Raw genomic sequence first — 27,291 nt, 5'->3', positions numbered from 1 at the left:
CCCTTACTTATTCTTCTAAAGTTCTAGTGACCGCAAGTGAACCTCAGCATCCGGAACCAGATTTGTCAATAGTTATCGATCCAGCGTCTTCACCTTAGTAATCAGCTTATTCATTCATCCATTTACCACTATTCGTGTATTAACATAAATAAAAAACGCCATGCAATATATGAAACACAATTTATTCAATGCCATAATTGATGACCGATCATCGAGAACATTTTGCACAGCGATGCGAATCAAATTCACCTTTCAAGATTTCCAAAAGGGACACGTTTTAAAAATATGCAGTCAGTATGTGTGTGTGACTAGTTCAAAAGAAACTGGAATTGATATTTGTATATAATATACATTTTAAACCAAGTAATCATTGTATTTAACAAAAAACATTAACAATTTTAAGAGTTTGGAAATTAATATCACTTTAAATATACCTTATTTTTTTCAATAAATATATAGTCGATTTTACAAAATTACAAAAATCTTATAAAAAAACTCACTCAAAATTTAAAAATTACAAATATAAATATTTACACAACAGAATGCATGTTTACTCAAACATAAAACTATTATTAAATACACGCATTATTTTCATAAATGAACAAAAACAACATTCTAAGTACGTTATTCACAAAATTTGTGATGTAGGTGATACTTCTATGCTTATTTTTTAATTCAGGTGTTCCGGTTTTTTAAATTTATTAATCTCATAAGTAAGCGGTATAAGTTAGGCGTATGAAACAATATTAAACAAATTAAACTCAAATCTGGTATTCATCTACAGTATTCTAACAGTATCTCTTGATTCTTCGAAATTGTTTCTGTATCAAAACGTGTGATAACCAAATATAATTAGTAAAGTGATCAATAAGCCGTATACGAATTGTTCTGTGGTAGCTCATCTTTCAAACAATATATTCGACCTTAATTAGTATAAACTCGCGTAATTATGAATTAAATTTTCAATTATAATTACGGATTTTATTTAAAACAAACGTTTTAGATCTATGAAGGAAATCATTGCACTGAATTCTGCATTTATGCATATCATAACGTGCGCATTTTTTTTATGCAAAGGCTAGCTCATTGTTGAAGGCAACTTTTTAGTTGTAACTATACAAAAGGTGCCAGTAAGTACGATATCCAAATGACGATCAACGTACTGTAACTTTTTTCACATAAGAATACATTAAATATTTAATGATGAAATATTTAATGAATTTACTCACAATGACCATTGCTCTTAAAATTACTCAAGAAAAACACTTCACTATTAATGATACGTATCGACGAAATAGGTACCTAAATTATAAACAGCCCACGCTAGGCGCGTCGTCTATAACTGCCTCATGCATATTTGCAAACCCATTCTATGGAACTATTGTATTGGGCAGCTATTCTTTTTATGTAATTTTCTGTAATGTGAAACCGTTATAATAATTTTGTAGAGAAGAAAATTTTATTGTGACTGATTTTTCACTCATAATACAAACATAATTTTTTCAATCAGATACCACATATTATATAATATGTATTATTCCTTCCTCAATCATTCGCTTCACCATAGAATGTACGCACAGCAACGGTTTCAGTCCATAAGACACCTTTTTACTGAAATGCTGTGACGTTTATTAGTTTGGTGAATATTTATGGCAACCATAAATTGAGTTGACATCTTTTACTTACAAGTGGATGATTAAATTGTACATTTTGATTAAATACATAAAGTGTAGTTACGATTAATTACGCTCGACCTCATTTAATTAAATAAATTCATTATCGGCTTCAATAATAACCTTGTTGTAGTTTATGAGATAGTGTATGTGTTTCATTTTTAAAAAATCCATCCCAACTGTATCGATCCAAAAATGGATCCTATGACGAAACTTCAACGATGATTCGGAATTCGAGTATATTTGAACATTGCCAAAATCATGACACATGTTTACAGGAAACGATGTAAGCCGAGGATGAAATAAAATACTTGTACCAAACCAAAATTAGCACTCTCGAATTGTTGTCCAAATTCACGCAGACATTCATTTCTATACTTAAGTCACGTGATGTTTAAGTCATCAATAAAACTATTCGGAAAACGTATCACGTCAGGCATGAAATGTATTTCATCGTAAACCATGACTTAATGCGTTCCATACGTACTAGTATTAGGAATAACAAGTCATAAAACACAAATATATCCGTTACAAAAGTTATGTGAAACGTCTAGACAAAGCGCCGCCTGCCTACAAAATTAAACATCTTAACACAATACACAAAAAAAGTTCAATGTACACAACATATTGGTCACATCTTTATTTCGCTGTTGGCACACGAATGTTTTCTTATGCCGTCAAACGAGCCGTCAAGTTCCATTTTGTTCTTTCACTCCACATTGAGATCAAATTATTTTAGATTTAAATACTTTTTTCTTTTGTTTCAGAGGCAAAAAGCCAATTCTTATGACCACGATTCCAAAATGTACATTCCAAAATTTTCAATTTGTTGTATATTGTAGGTAGGTTGGCGGTGGGTAAATACTTAGAAGAATCAACGTTCTAGTCACAGCAAAGAAAAACCTGATTTCATTCTTTTTGAGCATAGGATATATTGTATAATAGATTTAACTCAAACTTTAAAAAAACATATTAAAAGAAGCGGTCCATATCCAAGTCCTCGGATTCGCCTAAATACCTACTGAAATTCTTTTGTTAAATTTAGTTGCTTTCTTCCAAATTCTCGGCACAAAAGGGGTTAAATTATAATCCGTTAATAATAATTAATAATAACAATAGATACTTTAGTAATAACGTTAATAATAATTAAATTAAATCAGAAATGCCAAAACGATTCCATATCGAATTCTGGCCAGACTATATTCGGCAATAGTCTCCGCATAAGTAGTGGAAAACACGAAAATACTATCCTTGACTACTTCTGGTATCTGTTCTGTTACTATGATCAGTCCATATTTGTAATGATTTGATTATTACTATTAACTCCCTTTATTCGTGTCATGAGCCGACACGGGCTGCGACTACTCGATAGCAGCAATCCTAATGCAAGTGAAATTTCGACGTAATGTCTAAAGGCGCTTGGCGGTATTCGTATTGCAGTGTCAAAGGACTCTTGAGCTCTTCTGTCATTGAAACGCATCATTTCATAGTAGTACTAAATTAAAAATCAAAATCAAAAGCCGTTTTAAACGTAATCGAATAGATATTATGTAGTATCACTAACCTTTTAAACACAAAAATGTGTATCGTTAAATTGTTCCCCACAAACATAAACCGTGTTAAACACTATTAATTGTTGTTTTTCGGTAATTCGTGATTTCTAATAGTTATCGTGATGGAAGTTATCACGATAACTATTCTCTAGTTGTGCTGAATATTAAAATGTTTAACTATAGTACTGTTTTTTTTTTCAATATGTTTGAAATAATAAAATGTCTACTTGTAGGTAAAGGTTTGCATTTTAATTTTCGGTCATATCAAATAAATAAAAACTAGGATAGCTTCCATTGATATTGGTAATAAATTATATCATTAAAATCTGTTATATATCCAATACCAGCTTCTTTTAAAGTATTTCATTTCTCATACGGTTTTATATTAATAATTTTTTTTCTTACTTTTGAAACACAGTAAATAAATACATACAAGGACTCCAAAATGTACAGTAAATCTTAACAATATTGTGCCGTGTCTCATGAAGGCAGTGCTAATAGCATGTTAATATAGAAGTGAAACACCCTTGAACTTAACATAATGCTTGAAAAACACGCAAAAAGAAGTCCGTGATCCGACACCATAACAATATCAATATACATAATCTATGCGTAAAATTAAGAATATTTTGTATATTAGATCAATGTCGAAGCACAGACATTTTATTCGAATATCAAGATTTTTTTTTCGATAAAACGCTTGAACAATAAACACTCCACATTTAGTTTTATTCAGTGTCACCAATTTCCAGGCTGGGCATACGTATTTTTTGAAGTGAAACTTCTTTAGGCGCATGAGGGTAAAATTTTTACAGAACGTCACGCAGGTATGCAACGGAAGTGACATCAAACTACTATTGAAATTAAGTACTTGTCAAATGTCAATAGTAGTAGTTGTATTTTTCCAACTGGAAAGGCAAATGTATCATACCATATAGCCTAATATTATATAATTTCTTTGTGAAAAATGTTAATAGGAATTGAAATGAAATGAAAAGAATTTGGAACATTAATCAAATAGCATGAAATTAAATTAGTCAATTCAATTGGCAAAATATTAGTCATTTACAATTTAGTAATCTAAACATAATGTGACTGTCAACACTGAGGTTTGAGATTGACATTTGACAGACTTTTGGCGGGAACATATCTTCCTTTTTCCCTTCCTCTAAGTCTCGGAAATCTAAAGTTTTGGATTTGTATAAATATAAGCAAGCCTTATAAATTAGTTCGCCAAAAAAGTTTCACTTCTGACATGTGTACTTTGTACGCACGCACTTTTTTTTAAAGTATATCTTTTGAATAATTGTAGCATTTTAAACACGCCTAAGCTCAATAGCATGGGAAAGAGTCAAAAAGTAATTCAAACAGACGATTCGTAAATGACAATTTGGACGATCGGAGGCTTTTGCTGTACCGGAGATGTGATGTCCCTGATGACCGCTTCGACGGCTGCCTCCAGTTCTAAGCGACGCTTTTCCGATAGTGCTCCACCACCGGCGCTGCTCAGACGCGGCATTGTAACCTGCGACAATTGTGAATTTGATTAATTCGTTACATATTATAAACGAATGTTAATGATTTGAACTCAAGCCTGGCAACAAAAATTAATTTGACGAATCAATTTCAATTAGAACATAATTGAATTAATTAACTATAAACAGAAATTGAACCTCATATGTAGAAAACTTTGATCTCAATTCAATGAAACGCAATTTCGTATTAAACATCCAATTTGTACAATTCATTCGATTTTCCAAAAAATTTGATTAGCAACCTAGTAGTAGATTTCAGAATCATCAAATTAAATTATTATCTATGAATGTATAATACATTAATTTGAAATATTTTAAGTGCGTCGCGTTTCTACAGCAATAAAATACACCCTCATTAGAGGGTAATCAAGGCTTTAGCTAGTTAACGCGGGCTGTAAATCTCTCGAATACTACTTAGGCAGCAAGCTTACTTAAATAAAAAGCAAAAATTAGGTTGAATCTTAAATTTTTTGTGAACTAAATAAATTTAACTATGCTAAATCGAAGGGATTTAAGTTTTTGAAGTTATACTTCTTAAGGCGCGTTATGAAAAATCGATGAGAGTGAAATTTTACGATGCGCGCGCACCGTGACACAAAATTAACAGAATGAAGTTGCCCACTAAATCGCTCATTACAATACGACCGACGTAACTTGGCGAGTCTGAGTCTAGCCGCAGGTGAACTTTCGCGCATGTACACTCATAAAAAAAAATTGTTATTAGCATTAATTTTTTAGTAATATAAATGACAAAATTATTATTTAATATAATTCATACTAAATATTATTAAATTATTAACGTTAAATATTTATTATTAATTATAATTTAATATTTAAAAAAAGAAATAAATTTAATAAAAATAAAGTATAACTTCTTACGCGCGTACATAAGTACACGCACCCTTTTTTTTTCTTATTGTTTATAGGTAAATTAGTTGACTATAAAAAATACTTAAATCAATTTACTAACTAACTAGCGACCCGCCCTCGCTTCGCTTCGGAAACATTAAAACACACATGAAACCAAAAAAAAAAAATTAAAAAAAGTAGCCTATGTTCATCAGGGACAATGTCGGCTTCTAATGGAAAAATAATTTTTCAAATCGGTCCAGTAGTTTCGGAGCCTATTCGAAACAAACAAACAAACAAATCTTTCCTCTTTATAATATTAGTATAGATTTAGTCACGCTCAAAACAAATAAAATAACTAACTATAAGGAATATTTTCGTTACACGCGTAATGTACGTACATCTCTTCAAATGGAATTTCATTAAATACGAAGCACTTCCGCAATCTACTACCGCTGTATTGAAATATTTATGCAACCCGTTTTACATTAAGATAATGGGTACGTAATTTATTTATAAGCAGTGCAAGAAAAAGAGCCATAACATTTTACTGCATTTAAAAGGTGAAGGATTACGTACATTTATTCCTAGTTATATATCGATACGTGGGAATAGATGATCGTTTTCAACATATTACTTTGCATCAAAGCATTACAAAATAATGCAAGCATTAGTAAAATGTTACGTGTATTTTATTGGGCAATAAAACTAAAAGGGTAGTAGTTACGACATTGAAATATAACTCGGACTCGATCTGATATGCAAAAAGCGTACGTAATGTCAAACGAAAACTATGCCGACTTCAAAATGAACTTTCATAGTACGATTTGTTTAATTCTTGTTTAAACCTTTTTTTTTTTAAAAGGGTCAAACTTTGTCATGTAGCTAGCTACACTTTTCTTTGAAGTCGTCAATATGTAAATGATTCGCGTGATTTTATTTGATAAAAAATGTAGTTTTGCGACTAATAAGTCATTTATAATACCGGCCTTGACTACTGTCAGGTAAGCTTTAGAACAAAATAAGGCAGCCGTTTTATACGGGATCCCGGTGAATATACATCACCTCGGTTTTTGGTTGTACCATAGATTCTGGGCCGGTATAGGTTTTCTGTAAAATATTCAACGACAACAGTCAAAAATTGTCTTTAAAATAAAAATTTTGTTCAGTTTCAAACATAAATTGACTTAAATTTCTTAAAACTATTTCTGTTCGAGTAAAACTTGTAATAGTGTAAATAATTTTGGAGCCATCACGTTTAAAAACAACGGCTTATAAAGCCTCAGCTTCAACGGAAATTAAAACACCTGCGTTTGCAGAAAACATTTCTATAAAATGAACAATCAAAACTGTTCAAATCAAAACATATGACAACAAAAATCTCGCACTGGAAATCCCAAGTCCCTTTCAGGGGAAATGAAAAACAATTCACATTCCACCACACAAACAATCTAAGCAAAATGATCAAGTTGACCCAAATAAACATCGTGGAACAAAAATCATTTGGCTTTAGTGATTTCTGAAAGTAAATAAAATGAAGTATTAGACATTTAGGGGGGATAGACTTTGCGCGTAGGTATTGCGTGATTATTTCTACGCAAGAAAGAAACTAAACTGTTTTATATTCTTGTGAATGCATTAAATACACGACTTTAAAGAACTTACGAGCGTATCTACCACATAAATAGGAACATTATCAAAATTTTGCGAATCAAAAACAAAATTTCTGTAACAACAGAAAACATGTGTTTCTAATCTCCGTCACACATAATACAAGAAATAAAATTATCGAAGAGGATAAAATTGTTGTCATGTATAACATTCTGTTAGGCACTCATTATGCCGAGAAATAAAATTTTGTACTTCTGCCAAAATTTTTAGACATTATGAAGACGCGCCTAGGAAATAGGATACTAATTACTTTTTTTCACTCTTAAATATCTCAACCAAAACATCAATAAAGTATCCTATTTTAAGTGGATTTATTTATTTCACGAATAACTGAACGATCGCGGAATGAAGGTATATAGCATCGTGTAGAAAAATCAAATCCGCAAAAGTTATAATTTGTGTAATTACTGGTGGTAGGGCGGTAGTAGGGTGGTAGGTAGGTTGAGAACATGCACGGGTAAGTACCACTATTCTGCCTGTTTCTGCCGTGAAGCAATAATGCGTTTTGGTTTGAAAGGTGGGGCAGCCGTTGTACTACTAATGAAACATAGGGCTCATATCTCAAGATGGATGGTGGCATTTACGTTTTTGATGTATATGAGATCCGGAAAACACTTAACACCAGGTGGGCCGTAGGATTTTCCTATAATACCTAAACCAAAAAAAAAATTCATTCTAGCCTGCCGGTGCCTGAGCCCTAAACTTGAGCCCTGAGCCCTTAGCTCGATTTCCACCCGATACGGACGAAACCTAATTGTTTTGACCAGAATCGGAACTTTAATTATTGCTTTGCAGCATATCAATCACGTGCTGGTTTTCACAACCCCCACAGAAAACGGTAAGTTAATGCTATTCTAAACTGCGATCTGTACTTCTAGAACCACATCTAATGTACTAAGTTGCCTTTCCCAACCCATAATAGGAGACGTAACAAGCACCCCTCGCGTTTCTGCAGCTGGACTCCGTGCGTTACATAATCTTATTACGTAATAATATATCAGTTTACTCTCACAAAATCACAAGCACATACAAAAATAAACGTTCAAAACATTAGATCTCTTAAACACAAATTTAATGGGTTTTTTTTTACGTATAAAATTATTGTCTTCTTTACCGGGACCATTCCCATTACACATCCAGGTTCGACTATGCGAAGCCTTGATCAAGAGGCTTGCTTAGCTCGCTAGACGGAGGTGCGATCTAGAGAGTAAGCAAATAGTTAGCCAGTATTTCCGAAACCCAAACCCGAACCCAATCATCTGTGTCAAACCTCAATATGTTTAATAGTACTGTATGTATGAAATGAAACGTAAAAGACTAGACATCCTTTAGTAGAAAAATTGACGGTGGTTATCACAACATTCAAATGTCGATGAATAACACTTTAGTCTTCGTAACGACGAACTTAAAAGTATACGAAATCTCAAAATTGAAAATGTGAAATTAAACTATAAAAGTAGGTTCAATTATCTCTACGACTTTCTAAAACCAAAGGAATACTATTAATTATCACTATTTTCAAACTTCCACCGCACAGGGTAGAGACCACCGTAAGTTAAACTTTTACCAAATCAGATACTGTAAGGTACTATAAATAGATTGCTTTACTATGAAGCTTTTCTGGTTCTTCGTGGCATAAAGGACGATAATATCAGCCTATGATCATTTACAATACAACTTCTTCCTATACGATTTAGTTATACGATCTTCCAATAAGGTATCGACGTATCTATCTAGAAGTCAATCTCAAATAACAATTATTAAACAATTATAAAATAAATTACACCATTTATATTTTTATTGACAAACTTACCACAGTTAAAACTTTCCTAAGGTCACTGTGTAGGCTAGAGACGTCGACACCTCGGCCGGCGTCGCCTAGTCTTCTCAGCGTGTCAGCTAGGGGACCAGACAGCGCGCGCAATTGCTGCCAAGATCTTGCGTACTGTCTCCGCACCAGCTCAATAATAGTTGACGTTAGCGCCAAGCCAATCAAAATGTACAACGTACAAAGCAGCATGTATTTCGGTCTCTCTGTTAAAAACAATTTTTACAACTTAGAAGTAGATAGAGAACTTAAAATAACATCAATCAGCTATTGAACTTTCTTGCTTAATGAGAATCAATTATTTTACTTGGTACAATATCTCCAAATCCAATGGTCGTCATCGTGATGAAACAAAAATAGAATCCATCGTAGAAGGTCCAGTCATCCTCCCACATCTTGAACAAGCCAGCCCCAGCTGACAGATACACAAACAAAAACCCAACTGCTCCGAGTGCGTAAAGAGATCTCTGGCCGGCAGGATTGGCTTCTGTCACTCTTGTACAACATTCTAAAAATAGATACCGTGAAGTTGTTACGAAAAACGAAATTGACGTGGATATATGTAGTTAGAAAAAAAAATTAGTACCATGGAGTTTACGAATACGAGAGAGTTTCTTTAAAAATGACGAGTGCATTACAAGTCCATGCATGTATCTATCTGGCTATTTTTACTGTAGCTGTACAATTCAATGACACTTCAACCTTATGTCTCGAAAGGGGTGCTCATTTGGATTGTGATGTCCATGGATTCTGTTAAAAAGTTAACGTCAGGAAACCTTATTTTTTCCTATATAAGCTGAGAGCCTTGAGAGGCTATTTCAGCGTAACCTTAACTAGTAGGTGAGCTCGCGGAGCTCAAACCTGACGACGTTGCTAACACGAATCTTAACAAGAGTCGTGCTTCGCAGAATCTACCACCGGATCGGAAACGCGAACCACTGAGAAGATCCGGCGAGAAACTCAGTGGGCGGTGTCTGAAGGTTAATTTACTCGTCGAGCCCTTCGTCGCAAGCGACGGGTTCGACGAGAACGATGACCGGTGCTTGAGGGACCTAAGAGCACCGTTAATGGATCGGGAGGATCCGACGTGCTTGAGGAGACGTCGACTGCTTTCCATTCTATTCGCAGGATCGGGAATGAGGAAAATCGTGGATCCTTTGCCCATTTACAGAAATACAATAAATAAACGTCAGGAAACTGAGAGTATCTACTTATTGCGTAAATCATGTTAACTTACTAGGTGGTGACGGTAGATGTTTAGCGATAAAGGAAACACATGTAGCGAAAACTCTGCCTAGATCAGCGATGACCGTTAATGTGAATGGTATTCCTATCAAGGCGTAAGCGATACAAAACAACCTTCCCCAAAATGTTACCGGCACTATGTTACCGTAACCTGAAAATGAAATGTATTTAAAGAAAATGAAAATAATTTTAAGACGCTATAATACCAAGTTTTCAATAATTTATAGTGTTTTTTTTCATTTAAGTATACTGCTTGTGCTTACATGGTACACACCTATAGTAGTGAGCACTGTTGAAGAAAAAAATACAGCTTGCAAAATGCTCCATCTTTCTTCGGTTGGTGGAAAATTCTTTTCTACTTCTAACGATATGCCATCTGATGACGCTTCTTCTAACACCTTGAATAAACAGCTAACATGTTATTTCATAAGGAAGACTCGTAGATAGCAGATCAGCTCACGGTCATTCTGGGATTAAATTCTTACTGAAACTCATAGGCATCGAGAGGTTAATACCGCCACCCGTCTTGAGTCTTGAGTTGAAGTTTTCGTGGGTTAATGCCCCAAGGGAGTTATTAAATTATGCAATGAAATACTTACTTAACAAATGTTCACGAATATCTTTCATGATGAAGAAAAGATAACACGTAAATAATAAATTGGTTTTTATCAAACCCACAAACAAATTGATTTGGGATATCACTTGTGGTAGGGTATCTTGTGAGCCTACACGACTCGGTAATACCACTGTATCTATTACTTCCCTGAAACAGTAATGCGTTGCACTTTGAAGGGTGCAGTTTCCGTTGTACTAAAAATTGAGACTTAGAACACGGGCATAGGCCCGATCACTGCTCCATAAGGGGTCACGAGGACGCGACATGACATATCTCTAAGTGGGTGGCGATATTTACGTTGTAGATGTCTATGGCCTCCGATAACCACTTAACACCAGGTTTGAAATCTATAAAGTTTGCCAGTTTTTCATTCGAAATTGCTCGTGAACAAATAAGATAAAAGTTCAATTTAAACTAGTCACGTCTCACAGCATTCAATTCTCGTTACCCTACATCACTGATGGCAGATTTTAATAAAGTTAATGTTGTACGAAATTAAGAAAATTATTTCAATGCAACGTGCCAATAATATTGCGAAACTTGCCTTTTCGTAAATAGCTAAATGATGGCTTAGCAGCTCTTCAACGCCATTAAAATACTCAGTCCCGTTTGTCCATTGAGCTACAAAACGTATTAAATTCCATCTTTCACTTAGAACACGTTCCCTATGAAAATCCTGTTTAGCCATTTCAGCTGGATACTCTAACGCACGGAATACCTGCAAGAAATAAACATTAATATTTTTATCTCAATGCATTAAATATGTACTTTGAGTAAAACTTATTATTTTCACCTTTGCATAGCCCAAAACTACACAAGTAAAACAATATGGCATGTCATACTATATATTTTATTTATCGATTATAATTACACGAAGCCTAATTAAAAGTTTTCGAATTCTTTTTCGAATACACATTCCTGTGATTTTTTTAACAAAATTTCGTCGACCTTAGAATAATTGCCAGTATCACCAATGTTTTTGCATATCGGAACGTGTGGCGGAATCATTTTTTGATATAATATGGACGACCAATTGATGTCACAAAACCACAGATGATTTTTTATTTCTAGTACCCCAGCTTTTAAGGAGCCGTATCGTTTCGTTGGATCAACTTCCAAAAGATTTTTTACCAGAGCTTTGCACACCTGTGTCATATTTTCTGGTGTCTTAAACTGTCCTGTAAGGATTTTTTCATATAGTTTAATTGGCTCGCTGCTATAAAACGGTGGAAAAGCAGCAATCATTTCGTAAATGAGAACGCCCAAAGCCCACCAATCTACCGGAAACGAATACCCTTTCGACAATATTAATTCTGGTGCTAAATATTCCGGCGTTCCGCACAATGTCCAAGTTCGGCTCTTTATGATCTTGCAAAATCCAAAATCCGCTAACTTTATATAGCCTGAACTGCTAACTAATACATTTTCCGGCTTAAGGTCTCTGTGAACAACGGAACAGTGATGCAGATATTCCAAAGCTAATACTAATTGAGCAGCATAAAATTGAGATAAAGGTTCAGAGAATCCTCCTAGCTTCTTGATCAAAGTATATAGTTCACCGCCAGCTTCATAAGGTAGTATAAAGTACACATACATGTTATCCTTGCAAGTGAAATCTAAAGACATCGTAAATGGAAAATTAACACATTGTAAAATTTTCTTTTCTATGTAAAGCTGTTTCAAATTTTTATGTTTTATTACTTCGACTTTTTCCACTGCTTTCATAGCGTGATATTCAAAAGTATTTATATCACGAACTAAGTACACTGTACCAAAACTACCGTGTCCGAGTGTTTGCACTTTATCGAAATCTTCTGGAGATTTTGAATAAGAAATGGGATTCGAATAAATATGTAAAAAATCTTGTTTTAAAACATCTAAATATCGTTTATGATTTATCTGTTCTTCATGAGTGTAGTTTCCAATGCAATTCTCGTTGTATTTCATATTCGAGACATGCGCTCTGTTAGTATGTTTATTAAGTCAGCAGTATTCCATTTGTTAAATAATAATATCATTTTCAATGTACTGTAATATACGATAAATAATTATATAACATACTCGACTATATTACCAAATATGACAGTTGAAATTTAATAGTGACGTCGGAATGACGCGTTTCACAGAGAATTGGAATTTTTTCCCCGATTTATGTACCTAATATATTTTCCAAAATTGTCAAAAAATTACCCATCACGAATATTAACTAAGCGATATACTTTACTGATCTAATTGTTTAAGTTATTACGAAGGCAAACAAATAGTGCTTGAATCGGACACCACTTCTCACTGTAAGAAATTTAAAACAGTTATTTACCGCACTCTTACGCTAGAACAGATACAGATTTTATGAAAATTTCTTGACTATAGAATACTATAGACTATAAAATGTAATTATATTATAGTATAATGATGAACGACGTAATAGAAAAAAACGGTAATTGAGCATGGTGTAACACAAGTTCTTTACGAACTTAGCACGGGACCAGTTAACGTGGCGTGATTGTTAGTAAATATTTATATTTATACCAAAAAAAAAAAAAAAAACGGAACACACTGGTGTCAATCTACTGTACCGCCTAATTCTGTTCCTGAACTCGATTAACATAGGAATGGATAGTCCCGCAAACTACTTACAAGAGCATTTTAATGTGCATTATAAATAGCACTGCTTGACATATTTATTGTTCAAGAAGCTTGTGATGCAATTATTTTTTTGAATTAAATTATACAGAAAAGTTGGGAAATAAAACTGCAGTTCGAGAACAGGTTTGTATATTTTGATTTTATAATAGTACTCAGTGTAGGAGGAACCTTAACTCTATCGCAAAATTTGTTAATGACCATAAATGATAATCAAATCATTAACAGAAAAATAGTCTTTTACAGTTTAAAATTCTGCAAATTCTTCCTCATATAAATATTTTGACACCTTTCTTAATTTAGGCTGTGGAATTTCTGGAAAGTTACTGGTGTCTCCTGGTGATGAACAAATAGGGACAAATGGGGCAATTAATTTTTGATGAAATATTGCTTGCCAATCTAGACCATTAAACCATGTATGGCTCTTGATCTCGTAAATGCCACCTTTTAATGAGCCTATCCGCTTTGAGGGATCCACTTGCAATAAGCCTTTAAGCAAATTCTTACATTCTGGAGACATGTTCTCCGGACATTTGTAACTACCCACTAACACTTTTTCATAAAGTTTATTAGGATCAGAAGCAAAAAATGGAGGATGACCGGCTTCCATCTCAAAAATCAAAACACCAAGAGCCCACCAATCAACAGAAAAAGAATAACCTTTTGATGTAATAACTTCGGGCGCTAAGTATTCTGGAGTTCCACACAATGTCCATGTCTTTTTCTTTAGCACTTTACAAAATCCAAAATCACATAATTTAAGGTAGCCGTTGGAATCAATCAAAATATTTTCGGGCTTTATATCCCTGTGTACCACTTCACAATAGTGCAAGTATTCCAGAGCTAAGATTACTTGGGATGCATAAAATTTCGTCAGACTATCGGAAAAAATCCCATATTTTTGGATGTATGTAAACATTTCACCTCCTGCAATATATGGTAGAATAAAATAAAGATACAGATTGTCTTTGAAAGCCACGTCTAGAGTTACTACAAATGGAAATTGAATACACTGGAGAATTTTCTTTTCTAAAATCAAATGTTTAGCATGATTCCTCTCAACTACAACACTCTTTTCAACAACTTTCATTGCATGGTACGTGAAAGTAATTTTATCTCTTACTAAAAACACCTCGCCATACGCCCCATTTCCAATAGCTTTGACAATATCGAAATCATCTACAGTTTTATCGTAAATCGGTGCATCTGAGTATTTCTTATTAAAGTCTTCCTTTAGCATTTCCAAGTAACGTAAATGTTCTTGATAACTCTGATGACTGTACGTAGTTTTTGCCATAACCCTTAATAATTAACCGGTATGCATTAAAACATAATGCAAATAAATATTTTATAAAAAAAATATATCATTATTTATTACAATTTGTTCATAAAATGTGTCAATTTATGACAATAATGACCATTGCAAAAAACAAAAATTTGTTTTTAATTTCCAAAACACTAGAATTTGAGTGTGTGTAGTTAGTTAGTCGATGCTCTAAATTACACACATTATTATTTAAAGGGTTCGCACCACTATTTTCACATTAAATAAGTTCCCGATATTTAAGTGTGTCTCGAGAACCCGTTAAATAGTAGTGTGTATAAAAGCCCTGAAAGCTTTAAATGATGTTCAAAATATTGTAAATATTTCAGTAAAACTATATAGTTTTAGTTAAAACGTGTTTTATCAAGTAAAATTTTGTTTTGACTGATCGTTTTCTTTAAAATTGTAAATATTATTATATGTATAAATTTAATTTCCAGTCACAGTTAGATAAAATTAGCATTGTAAAGGAAATATTTTTCGTCAATCTCGATAGATTATGTTTAAAAAAATAAAGAACTTAATAATAGTACTGCTAAAATAAAACAATTTCCTAGGTATAATAGTCAGAATCACAGTTATTGTGATTCAACTAACATTGGCTCCATACGTTGGCCCCAACGTTACTACCGACGTTGAGCGGTGAGCGGTTAAATTGGTTAATATATACTAGTTCCTTTCAATCAGAGCCAAGGTAAAGATGTGCGATACCGAAATTGAAATTGCTCTAAGCGCTTTTACAGCACTGTTTTTATTTTTATTTTTTATTGCTTAGATGGGCGGACGAGCTCACAGCCCAAGTGGTTACTGGAGCCCATAGACATCTACGACGTAAATGCGCCACCCACCTTAAGATATAAATTCTAAGGTCTCAAGTATAGTTACAACGGCTGCCCCGCCCTTCAAACCGAAACGCATTTACTGCTTTACGGCAGAAATAGGCATGGTAGTGGTAGGTCCTACCAGTAATTACGCAAATCATAATTGTGCGGGTTTGATTTTTGTTACACGATTTTATTCCTTTACCGTGGAAGTAAATCGTGAACATTTGTCGAGTACGTATTTCATTAGAAAAATTGGTGCCCGCCTGAGATTCGAACACCGGTGCATCGCTCAACACGAATGCACCGGACGTCTTTATCCTTTAGGCCACGACGACTTCAAAGTGTGAGACTCTGACTGACGACTGACTTCAAAGACTGAGTGGGTGCGTATAATTTATATTTGCTATTGAAAAAAAAGAAAATGCCACGTCAAAGGAGATGGTGGATGACAACATGCACACTCGAAGCATATTGCAATAGGACTGAGCAAAGCGGCAACATGTGGACGGATCGCGAACATTAGCACAGATTCCTTTGATAAAACCGACACTCGACGGCCAACTACCAACGATCGCTCCTAGGTTGGGGCCAATGCTATTTTCTAAATCCACACGTTGGGCGAGTGGCTTTGGGGCCTATGTTGGGGCCAACGTGTGAAACCGACCTAAGAATAAAACTAAAGTGGCCATATTTATGTCAAATACTCAGTCTTGCAACAACATTATTTTACGAATACCTCACAAATTTTAAAATGAGTATCGAAGCAATTGTTAATTACTATAGTTCAACGCGTTCATGTCGATATAACTATACATACTTTACAAAGAGGCTTTCTTATCCACTTAAGCAGGAACAGACCACCGGTAGGACCGCTATGATAATCGTAATAAACTCAAAGTAAATCGTTTACTTTGGAGGACTATATTATACTGTATCGTAGTGATTAAATTATCTCTCAGAGTAATACACTCGTCAAACTGGCTGCTTAAACTTTTCACTGAAGTATATAGGTCTATGAAACTTTTACATTTTCCTTGTGACAGCAAACCGTGACAGAATGAAAGTTATACCAGTTTTAATTTGGTTTTTCTGTTGGTAAGTATTGATTTTGTTCTCTTTGTTCTTATTACGCTTTAGGATCTGTTTTCACTAAAAACGATCCTTTTACAATTGACCCTATTTTAATTTTGCGTAAATAAAGCTCGCTATTATCAAAACTGATTTCAGAAAAGGAAATCGAAAAATGGCAGATAGTGAAATTAAAAGGCATATAAATTCACCACGTGGTGATCTGATACACCACGGTGGCTATTCTCCTGCAAAACAAGAACAATACTCTCAATATTTAAAGAAACTCCGTCAAGATTTTGTTGAGTCATGGGATGATAAATCTGAAAGTAATGCAAAGTTGAATGATTTTGAAAGACAAAAAGTTTTAGGAACAGGAGCATTTGGCATTGTTTTTCTTGTAAAGCATATTGTAACAGGTAAATATTATGCTATGAAAATGCTCGAAAAAGAGAAAATTGTTAGATTGAAACAAATTGAGCACAGCTACTACGAAAAAAAGATTCTCTGTGGCTTAAATTTTCCTTTTGTTGTTTACATGAAATACTATTTTAAGGATAACGTTTATCTTTATTACGTTCTACCTTTCATAGCCGGTGGGGAAATGTTTTCACATTTACGTAAAATGGGCAAGTTTGAAGAAACTTCTGCGAAATTTTACGGAGCACAAGTTATACTAGCATTGGAATATCTGCACGCTTGCGAATTAGTATATCGAGATCTAAAGCCCGAGAATATATTAATAGATCGTACAGGTTATATCAAAATTACTGACTTCGGTTTCTGTAAGCTTATCCGCGGTAGGACTTGGACACTTTGCGGTACTCCAGAATATTTAGCACCCGAAATCATTCTAAGCAAAGGCTATGGAATGTCAGTCGACTGGTGGTCCCTAGGGGTATTACTTTTCGAAATGAGTGCCGGGCATCCACCATTTTTTGCTTCAGATCCAATGAGAATTTATGAAAAAATTGTGGCAGGAAAATATAGATGTCCATCACATTTTTCTGTTGAATTAAAAGATATAATAGGTCATGTTTTACAAGTGGACACAACAAGACGTTACGGAACTCTTAAAGATGGCGTATTGGATTTTAAAAATCATAAATGGTTTAGAGAAATCGATTGGGATAGTATTTTGAATAGTCGCATACATCCGCCGTTTTTTCCAAAGATACGTTCACCAGGCGACACCGCTAATTTCGATGTTTTCGATGAAGAAAAAATTAAAGACAGTCCAGTATGTCTTTATGAAGAAGAATTTGCTGATTTTTAACATATAAATTTTGCTGCATCAGATACTTCTTTATCGCTCTGAATAAGTACAGTTTTAGTTAAGCACGAAGTGTTTTAATTTATTTCACAGCGTAAAATAAAGCTAGTGTAAGGTCTAATATTTCTTAATTAAATTTTAATTTGCATCATTCTGTGTTTAATGAGAAACCTTATGTTCATTGAATCACTATTGCAAGCTTGCCGTATACCATTTTTTATGATACGTCAAAGAAGAGAGATACAAAATATGCACACCAAAACACAATTGGTATTAAAAGGAATATTACTACAAAGAATACATAATGTTGAACATGATATTTTAACCGGTATTTGATACCAGGAGAGAGAGAGGAAGGAAAAACAATTTAGCTTTTAAAAATTTAGAGGCCGTCAACAAAGTGGAAAGCTAATTCAAGTCTAGCCAAAGACTACATATTATTATCCATACTATCATCAAGTTACGCATACAACTTATATAAATATTGGTATAGATACACATCTTTTTAACATTACGTGAGCGAGGCCACATATAAAATCTAGTAATTACTAAACATAGTATCAGCTACTTCTTGACTGTACAAAAAAGGACCGTTAATTCTGGATAATTTTAGCCTCAGGTGTCGTCTGGACAGCATTGGGCTACCGAGAGATTTTCTATTTTTTATTTTTATTGCTTAGATGGGTGGACGAGCTCACAGCCCACCTGGTGTTTAAGTGGTTACTGGAGCCCATAAACATGTACAACGTAAATGTGCCACCTACCTTGAGATATAAGTTCTAAGGTCTCAAGTATAGTAACAACGGCTGCCCCACCCTTCAAACCGAAACGCATTACTGCTTCACGACAGAAATAGGCAGGGTGGTGTTACCTACCCGCACCGACTCATAAGAGGTCCTACCACTAATCGAGCCTCTACTCTATTTTGTGCCATGCTGTGTATGTTTCACAGAAATTCTCTGACGATTTTATTATATTTGAAATGATTCTATCATGTCCTTTCTACCATTGCACCACCCGCCACCAGGGCAGAGCTCATCATCATCATCATTATCAGATAAGGTTTTTAATGCATGACCTCCGTAGCAATAAATTTTAAAAATCAATATACGTTTTATCCATATTGGAATGCAGTTTTAAAAGAAATTAAAAGTAAAATAACATAAAATCAGCCTTTTCACAAGTTTTGTGTTACATATGCTTGACTTTCATTATATGGTGTCGGCCTAGGAGTACTTCTTAATCTTTTCTCAGGGGTGTCGTAGGAGTCGATTAAGAGTATCTCTTACAGAAGAAAGATGACTACCAACGGATATTTACTATTAAATATACAATATATACATTTTTTATTATTTTTTTATGATTGAATTATTACAACATACATACATACATAACATACAGCACGAGAAACCTTTTTAACTCTACAGGAACTGCAATTAGAAACTATTCGTCACTCTCCGTATTCGCCAGACCTTGCTCCAACGGATAAAAAGTTTTCTTCCCAGGAGGCAGTACAAAATGCTTTCACACAGTTTGTAGGATCTAGATCACCAGAGATCTATCGCAAAGGCATAAGTGACCTTCCTATTAGTTGGCAGCAATGTATAAATAATAATGGTATTAATAATGGATATTTTGATTAAATGAATATGGTAAGTGAAAACAAAAAACGAATTTTAATTTTTCAGTACAAATCGGCAATTTCATACTTTAACCCCTTATATTATATGGATATTGATTTCATATACATAGTGATTGCAAATTTTACTTATACGATATATATCTACTTATTGTAAGTATGTATTTTCTTTCAATGGGCGTAATGGTTGGGTCTATCTTAATAGAGGGAAATTGTTAATAGTACACCGCAACATAGCTGCTGTATCTTAATCTTTTTCAGAATTTCTGTACATAAAACGGTTGTCTGGAAGAGATCACTTTTAGTGATAAGACCGCATCATATTACTACTGTGAATCAGTACTGTATTCCGTTTTCGAAGGGAGGAATAGCATACAATACAATTGAGAATTGTGACCTCCTATCTCACAAGTGGAAGGGGGCATTTACGCTGGATATCTATGGGTTTCAGTAACCACTACAATAGGTAGGATGTCAGTCCCATCCGCCTAGGCAGTAAATAAAAAAAAAAGATGATGATTGGTTGTATTTCATCAACGACTGCTTTCAGGAAAATTATATGACTACTTATTATTTTATTATGATATAATATGAACCCGAGGCCGAAAATTATTATTCGTTTTTGTACGTATTAAAAATAGACTACATTTGTCTTTTTTTAAAGAATATATAACGAATATAAACTGAGAGAAAAACATTTACTGTATTTCTTCGTTGGCTTCATATACATATATTGAAATTCGTAGCAACTTTTTTTTTGCTGCGTATAAATTACACAAGTACTTCTTTAGTATTTCCTATATTCACTTGTGAACAAAAAAAAAACTTGACCGAACAATACTGTTAAAGAAATTACGTAAGTCATTTATTGCTATAGCCCTTAGGCCGTAGTAGCTCACTGCTCTTCATTATGTCAAATAAGGGCATCGATGTAATCAGTCTAACAAGCGATAAGATCAGCAAACTTTCCTCAATTTCGATATTCTTGCCGGAGTATTTTTTGTACCGTCCAATCTTAGTATCAAGTAAAATAATTCTAACAACATATTATGTTCATTTTACGAACACCAGGTAGAACAGACAGGCTTACGGTTGAACTTGACGGTTAATGGTAATCATTGCTCATCTATATATTAATACGTGAAGCAAAAACTTTGTATCCCTTTTTACGAAAATTGCGCGGACGGATGAGTATGAAATTTTGCACACTTATAGAGAATATAGAGAAGAAGTGCACAATGCTAATTTTTTTTTTAAATAATGCATAAAAGATACATTAAATCAATAAAGAAAACATTACACACACTACATGCCATGTATTTGACGCACACACGCATGCATACTATTTATTGTCAAACTTTTGTTCTTGACGTCTGTGGTCAAATTGAGAATAGATTAAATATTGTTTGTCTTTATTAATATTTTTTATAGTGTAGTCTTGGCGAAATTTGTGATTATAGAAGTATAAAATACAATCATAATAGTGTACAAACTTACAATTCCAATTAGTTATAGTCGAATTTCGACTACTGCGGGACCTCTAGCCATTGTTAATCAATATCATTGTTAAACTCAATATTCAACGTTTTGATACTCACCAATCCGCCGCCAGCTGTGTACAGCATTAACGCAACGAATAAACCAACATGGGACAAGGCTTCTCTTGGACAGAAATTGCTCCATCTCGATTCAGGCTTTGTACCCATAAGTGCCTCCGTCTCCCATGACACGTTCTTCTCATTTTTACACATTTTTACACTTTGTCCTTTTCAATTTTACCATATTTTATATTCCGGTATGTTCATAATAAAATTCTACATCACGGAGTTTTAAATTTTCTTATAACTAGTAGTTACTGAAAATCACAAATCGATGAAGCTTAAGAAGAAACAGTTAAAAATTACATAGATACAGTTATATAATGACTGACAGATAAAGGTGCGGAATAAAAAAACAAGAACTGTTGAAATTAATATATTAGTGTCTCCTATATGTGTTTCGAATTGAAATATTAAAGGAACATGTGTACGATAATTTCGAAATTTATAGTATATTTAAAAAAGAAAACCTTAAAATGGGTTTACCATAATTTACAAAATTATGAGTCCAATTAATAAGAAATACTTTAGGAGAAACTGCTAAGTCGCGTGACTAAAAAGGAATTCAATTTTTCTCTAAACGCTCAGAATATTATAATCATATCGTTGCAAAGGGGAAAATTTTATAAAATATTCTAGTTAAAACCAAGCCCGCCTTCGTTGTAACTAACGCCAAATAAATAAAATAGACTTGTTTGAATTATAGTACTACGCTAGACAAAATAGAAAATCTTGTTTATTATCACCCTTTTTAGGAATAGATTTGGATTTTTCTTCATTTACAATGCGTTCACTCATCGATTTAGTACCCATGTTAAAGTTTGTACTATATGTGACACTTCAGCGAAGATCTTTGGTATGTCTTTTTTTTACATTTGACTTAATTGGGCTATCATCTTTTTCGTCCACTGAGTTATATAATTTAAAATATTCTTTTTTTTTTATTACTTACATGGGTGGACGAGCTCACAGCCCACCTGGTGTTAAGTGATACTGGAGCCTATAGACATCTACAACGTAAATGCGCCACCCACCCTGAGATTTAAGTTCTAAGGTCTCATGTATAGTTACAACGGCTGCCCCGCCCTTCAAACCGAAACGCATTACTGCTTCACGGCAGAAATAGGCAGAGTGGTGGTAACTAGCCGCGCGGACTCAGAAGAGGTTCTACCACCAGTATTCACGATAAAACTGCTTTGTGGCGTTGTTCCAGAAACCAAAAAAGGAACAAAGGGCTATAACATATCGATTATAATATGAATATTTCAGCAGGATTTGTTTGTATAAATGAAGTTGTATGAATAGAAGTCAACTTTTCACATGAGGAGATATTCGAGCGTAACTAAATGAGAATAACGAATACACTCACAGTATATTATGCTGTATAAATCAAAGATACCTTCTAGCGAAATCGATATTGCTCATCTCCCAAATAAAACACGTCACGAATATTTTGCCATTTCGTCGATGAATACGCACCACTTCAGATTTGTTTACCTCACTCCTACGACATGGCCAATCATAAAAATATAAACAATAACGTACCTATTCTGACATCAACTCATTTTCATTACGATTTGTAACGAAATCTATATCGCAAGAACGAAAATATCTTATTAGCGGCTGCTTTATTTATAAATGGTTCAATCGATCAAAGCAGTTTTTAATCGAGTGTCATCCAGGATTTCGTGGATTTTAAAGGAAGAGGATGACGTGCGTGCTTAGTAGTAATCATGTTTCAATTTTAGCAATATTTTATTATGCATCAAGAAGACGTGGAATGCCAAAAATGTAAATCAAAATACAACAAATGTTGTCCATTAATGAGTAAGTCCTCTGTTTGAATTGCAGTATCAAAATATAAGATTTTGTATTTTTGTAAATTAAGAGATTTACTTTGCTAAGTACTTTATTTATTTATTTATTTGCGGACGAGCATACGGTCCACCTGATGGTGAGTGGTTACCGTCGCTCATTCACGTCAGCAATGCCAGGGGCCGAGCCTAGCCTACATTATTTATTCAGAAAGATTTAAATACAAAAATATAGAGCATCTTTTGGCTATTTTTTATAGCTTTACTGGAAATCAAAGCAATGTAATATATATATTCGATACTTCAACACGCCTGAAGACCTCGATAGCTTTCGACCTTGCTGTAAAATCCAAGGCCTCAACAATAAATGGTCACCATGATATAGAAAAAAAATAAACGAAGTGCTATAAATTTTTATTGCTAAAAGCACTTTGCACGGAAAATCGCTTTGATTGATAGATTTGGATGAAAGAATAATGCCTTTGTAACCTTGATACATTATGATGCGCTGCTTACGTTAAAGCTCTTTACATGCTTCGTTTAATCAATAGCATGTAAACTAATATAATTGAACCAGCAAATATGTTATCTTTATGCTCTTTTCCTTTTAATGATCTTTTTCGAGACTAGGGGTTTGAAGCTGCGTCATCTGAACCTCATCTTCTGAATGATTTTGTATGATCAATTCCACAGCTTAACCACGTAAATTGAATTTGAAACCGATACTTATTTAATGCTAAAGACATCGACCTATTTATATACGATTGTTTCAGTTCAATCTGAATCTAGAATACAGCCTGCAATGCCGTACACTGCCGTACTAAGATTACATAAGGTTACAAATACTTTCAGAAAACCGTTTTTAAAGGAATGAGTATGCTAACCACTGCTAATTTTGAGAACACGTTGATTATTTCTAGCATTATCAATCAATATTTTTTAATGTTTTAGGTATTACAACATAGCGAACAAAATTTTAGGTTGTGCAAAATTACTTTTAAATAACACTACATGTCACTAATTACGAGTTTACTTGTAAAATATGATTTACTTTTAGTACCTGTACAAAATTGCCTCCATAAATTTCTACCTACATAATAACGTTTTTAAAAAAAAACTTCGCAATTTTTTGTATCAATTTTTCACGATTAATTCAAAATAATATTAAATTATTGTACTCCTCACAAAGTTTGCGATGCAACGAACGTTGCACGAGGGCAGGGGATAACGCACATGCTCCCTCCTCGACGATCCGCGGTCAACTGAAAATTGTTTCAGTCGAATACAGTATTCAGCCTCACTTTCAGGATTAACTAGGTGAGCTTATCTTAAGCCACTGTGACTAGCTTTTCCAGGACATTACATGACAAAGATTTGTGAGAGGGTTTTCATATAAATCTAAGTTAGCTATGATTTCTGAACGAACCAGTAAGGGTATATTTTTTTTGGTTTTGTTCGAAAAAAAAAATTGAAAAGACAGACGCGTTATTTTTATTTGGTACATCGAGTAGAGGTAAGATTGTATAGATGTCATTCACCCTTCCTGTCGCTTTTTTTGTTATTTAATGGTCATTGTACTTTATACGAAATCAAGTTCCGTGCCAATCTAAAAAAAAACGTCAGGGTTCCGGAGCGAAATACTCCAAAGCGAAACTCTAAGAATTTCTTCACGACTGTCTGTCTGTCACAACGATTTTATTTAAACATTAAAAAGGGACTACATTTATTTAATTTAGAAACGTATTTTTAATTAATGTAATTTATCAAATTCATGTTCAAATTATTACAATTTAATTTTTTAAATATCTTTCGAAGAAATCACGTACGGTCATCCGGCATAAATTTTCCTAAATTCTCTATGTTATCGGTATCAGAAACTAACAAAGATACTTATATATTGTTTAAATATAAACAAATATAGATAATAAACACCCAGACATCTTTGTCTGGGTGCTTATTATCTGGGTGCTCTTGCAAGCAAACCTGTTCATCACACAATGTTTTTTTTATAGCCCTTGTAGGCAGACGAGCATACGGCCCACCTGATGATCAGTGGTTACCGTCGCCCATGGACTTCAGCAATGTCCGGGGCAGAGCCAAGCCGCTGCCTACTGCTAACTACTGCACCACGAAGTCAGTCGTAAATAGCGTGGTACTTGTTTTTTACCTAACTCAATAGTTTTTAGACTTCGCCCGCTTCCCGGGGGAGTGAGATGTTTTTCGGGATAAACGCTGGCCTGTATCACACTCTTGACCTAATACTATCACTTTAAAAGTATTGTAAATCCGTTGTTTCGTTTCGAAGTGACGGAAGGATAAACGAACGCTTTCACATTTATAATAATACTAGCGACCCGCCCTCGCTTCGCTTCGGAAACTGTAATTTGTTATTGATTTCTCCACTATTTAATGGATGTTATTATACATATAAACCTTTCTCTTCGAGCACTCTATCTATTAAAAAAAAAGGGTGCGTGTTCTTATGTACGCGCGTAAGAAGTTATACTTTATTTTTATTAAATTTATTTCTTTTTTTTTAAATATTAAATAATTAATAATAAATATTTAACGTTAATAATTTAATAATATTTAGTATGAATTATATTAAATAATAATTTTGTCATTTATATTACTAAAAAATGAATGCTAATAACACTTTTTTTTACGAGTGTACATGCGCGAAAGTTCACCTGCGGCTATATTCAGACTCGCCAAGTTACGTCGGTAGTATTTAATGAGCGATTTAGTGGGCAACTTCATTCTGTTAATATTGTGTCACGGTGCGCGCGCATCGTAAAATTTAACTCTCATCAATTTTTCATAACGCGCCTAAAGAAGTATAACTTCAAAAACCGCATCAAAATCCGTTGCGTAGTTTTAAAGATTTAAGCATACATAGGGACAGACAGATATAGGGACAGAGAAAGCGACTTTGTTTTTTACTATGTAGTGATGCATGATTATGAATCATAGGTTTGTACATCGTCTAATCGCGATTTGAAGAGGCTTTTGCACTTTACATTTAATTGTATCCCTGATATATTACGACCTACATACTTCGTATTGTTTTTTTTTTTGTCATTTGAATAATATAAACTTATATAGGACGCTTCTTTGTTGCGAAAAAAATAGTGAGACGATGCCGTGGTTAAAAAATCGATAAGAATATACCAGATTTGATACCGATTAGGGCACGCAAACTGCTATTGTTACCGTAGTACATTCGAACTACAGAACCCTGTCGTGTGCGTAATCTGACACGCAATTACCTGGTTTTAACCGGTTTATTAATGTGTTTTAAAACTGATGTTGTAATTTAAAATTTTACATTCGTATATCAGTTTTTTTTAATCAACTTAAGCCACTCGCATAACCGTATAATAAGGTATTATTCTATCTCGATTTAAAAAATCATTAAAGTTTTTTGCTAACAACAAAAAACAAAGTTGTGCTGGTCGTTTTTAAAAACTTACAGCCAGAACTTAACTATTGTTATAATTTAATGATTATTTTTTATAAGCATGATGACCTACGATGATCACCTAGTTGTAAAGCATCTGAAATATTTAAGGCTATTAAGAAGTCTCGTTATTAAGTCGCAGATCGAAGTTTTAACATATTATTATTATTTATAACCCTATTCATAAGTAATTCTTACTGTCATACTTTGCTAGTTGCTAGATTGCAATCGGATAATTTCTTTAAAACCTAAAAAAAATTAACTACCTTATAAGATTTATTTATGGTTGGCAATTAATTGTATCTGTCAATTTGCTATTCAAGTTAAATGTTAAATGGTTAAAAATTATAAGAACAAAAATATCTAAACGTATTTTTCGGGGATGAACAAACTCACATTTATATCTATTGTGTTTAAATGTTACACACATTACCTATATTAAGATATAAGGTCGAAGTTCAACGCCTAATCCAATACAGGACTGCCATTTGTCACACAAACTAATGAATGCCACGACTCTGATACATATTTGTCACACCATGCTATTCTTTTTTTTTTATTGCTTAGATGGGTGGACGAACTCACAGCCCACCTGGTGATAAGTGGTTGCTGGAGCCCATAGACATCCACAACGTAAATGCGCCACCCACCTTGAGATATAAGTTCTAAGGTATCAAG

At 33.8% G+C, this 27,291-nt stretch overlaps 3 protein-coding genes and 1 pseudogene across 8 annotated transcripts in view; 1 reads left to right on the top strand and 3 right to left on the bottom strand.

The window, feature by feature from the left end:
• Positions 1 to 27,291, bottom strand: part of LOC114249720 (TIP41-like protein) — a 110,525-nt gene that overhangs the window by 28,852 nt on the left and 54,382 nt on the right. The gene's annotated exons all lie outside the window — the stretch shown is intronic.
• On the bottom strand, positions 162 to 24,428 carry LOC114251881 (cAMP-dependent protein kinase catalytic subunit alpha). Of its 6 annotated transcripts, none has more exons than XM_089732204.1 (8): positions 24,187 to 24,428; positions 21,340 to 21,596; positions 11,515 to 11,688; positions 10,629 to 10,752; positions 10,347 to 10,505; positions 9,417 to 9,617; positions 9,095 to 9,315; positions 162 to 4,751 (listed from the first exon to the last, which is right to left on the bottom strand). In XM_089732204.1, the coding sequence occupies exons 2-8, from the start codon at positions 21,490 to 21,492 to the stop codon at positions 4,590 to 4,592; spliced, it is 1,194 nt and encodes a 397-aa protein (XP_089588330.1). In that variant the 5' UTR covers positions 21,493 to 21,596; positions 24,187 to 24,428; the 3' UTR covers positions 162 to 4,589. The 6 variants fall into 6 exon arrangements, with proteins under 6 accessions (XP_089588330.1, XP_028042098.2, XP_089588331.1 ...); XM_028186297.2 differs by having other exon boundaries at positions 24,214 to 24,428; XM_089732205.1 differs by having other exon boundaries at positions 24,339 to 24,410.
• LOC114251883 (cAMP-dependent protein kinase catalytic subunit 1 pseudogene) lies at positions 13,524 to 15,316 on the bottom strand (annotated as a pseudogene).
• Positions 17,005 to 18,105, top strand: LOC114251882 (cAMP-dependent protein kinase catalytic subunit alpha). Its single transcript, XM_028186298.2, has one exon. The coding sequence runs from the start codon at positions 17,005 to 17,007 to the stop codon at positions 18,103 to 18,105; it is 1,101 nt and encodes a 366-aa protein (XP_028042099.1).

Source organism: Bombyx mandarina, chromosome 13 (assembly GCF_030267445.1).
Source record: "Bombyx mandarina strain Sakado chromosome 13, ASM3026744v2".
NCBI lineage: Eukaryota > Metazoa > Arthropoda > Insecta > Lepidoptera > Bombycidae > Bombyx > Bombyx mandarina.
Note: the sequence above shows the minus strand (reverse complement) of the source record. Positions and strands in the feature narration are given on the sequence as shown.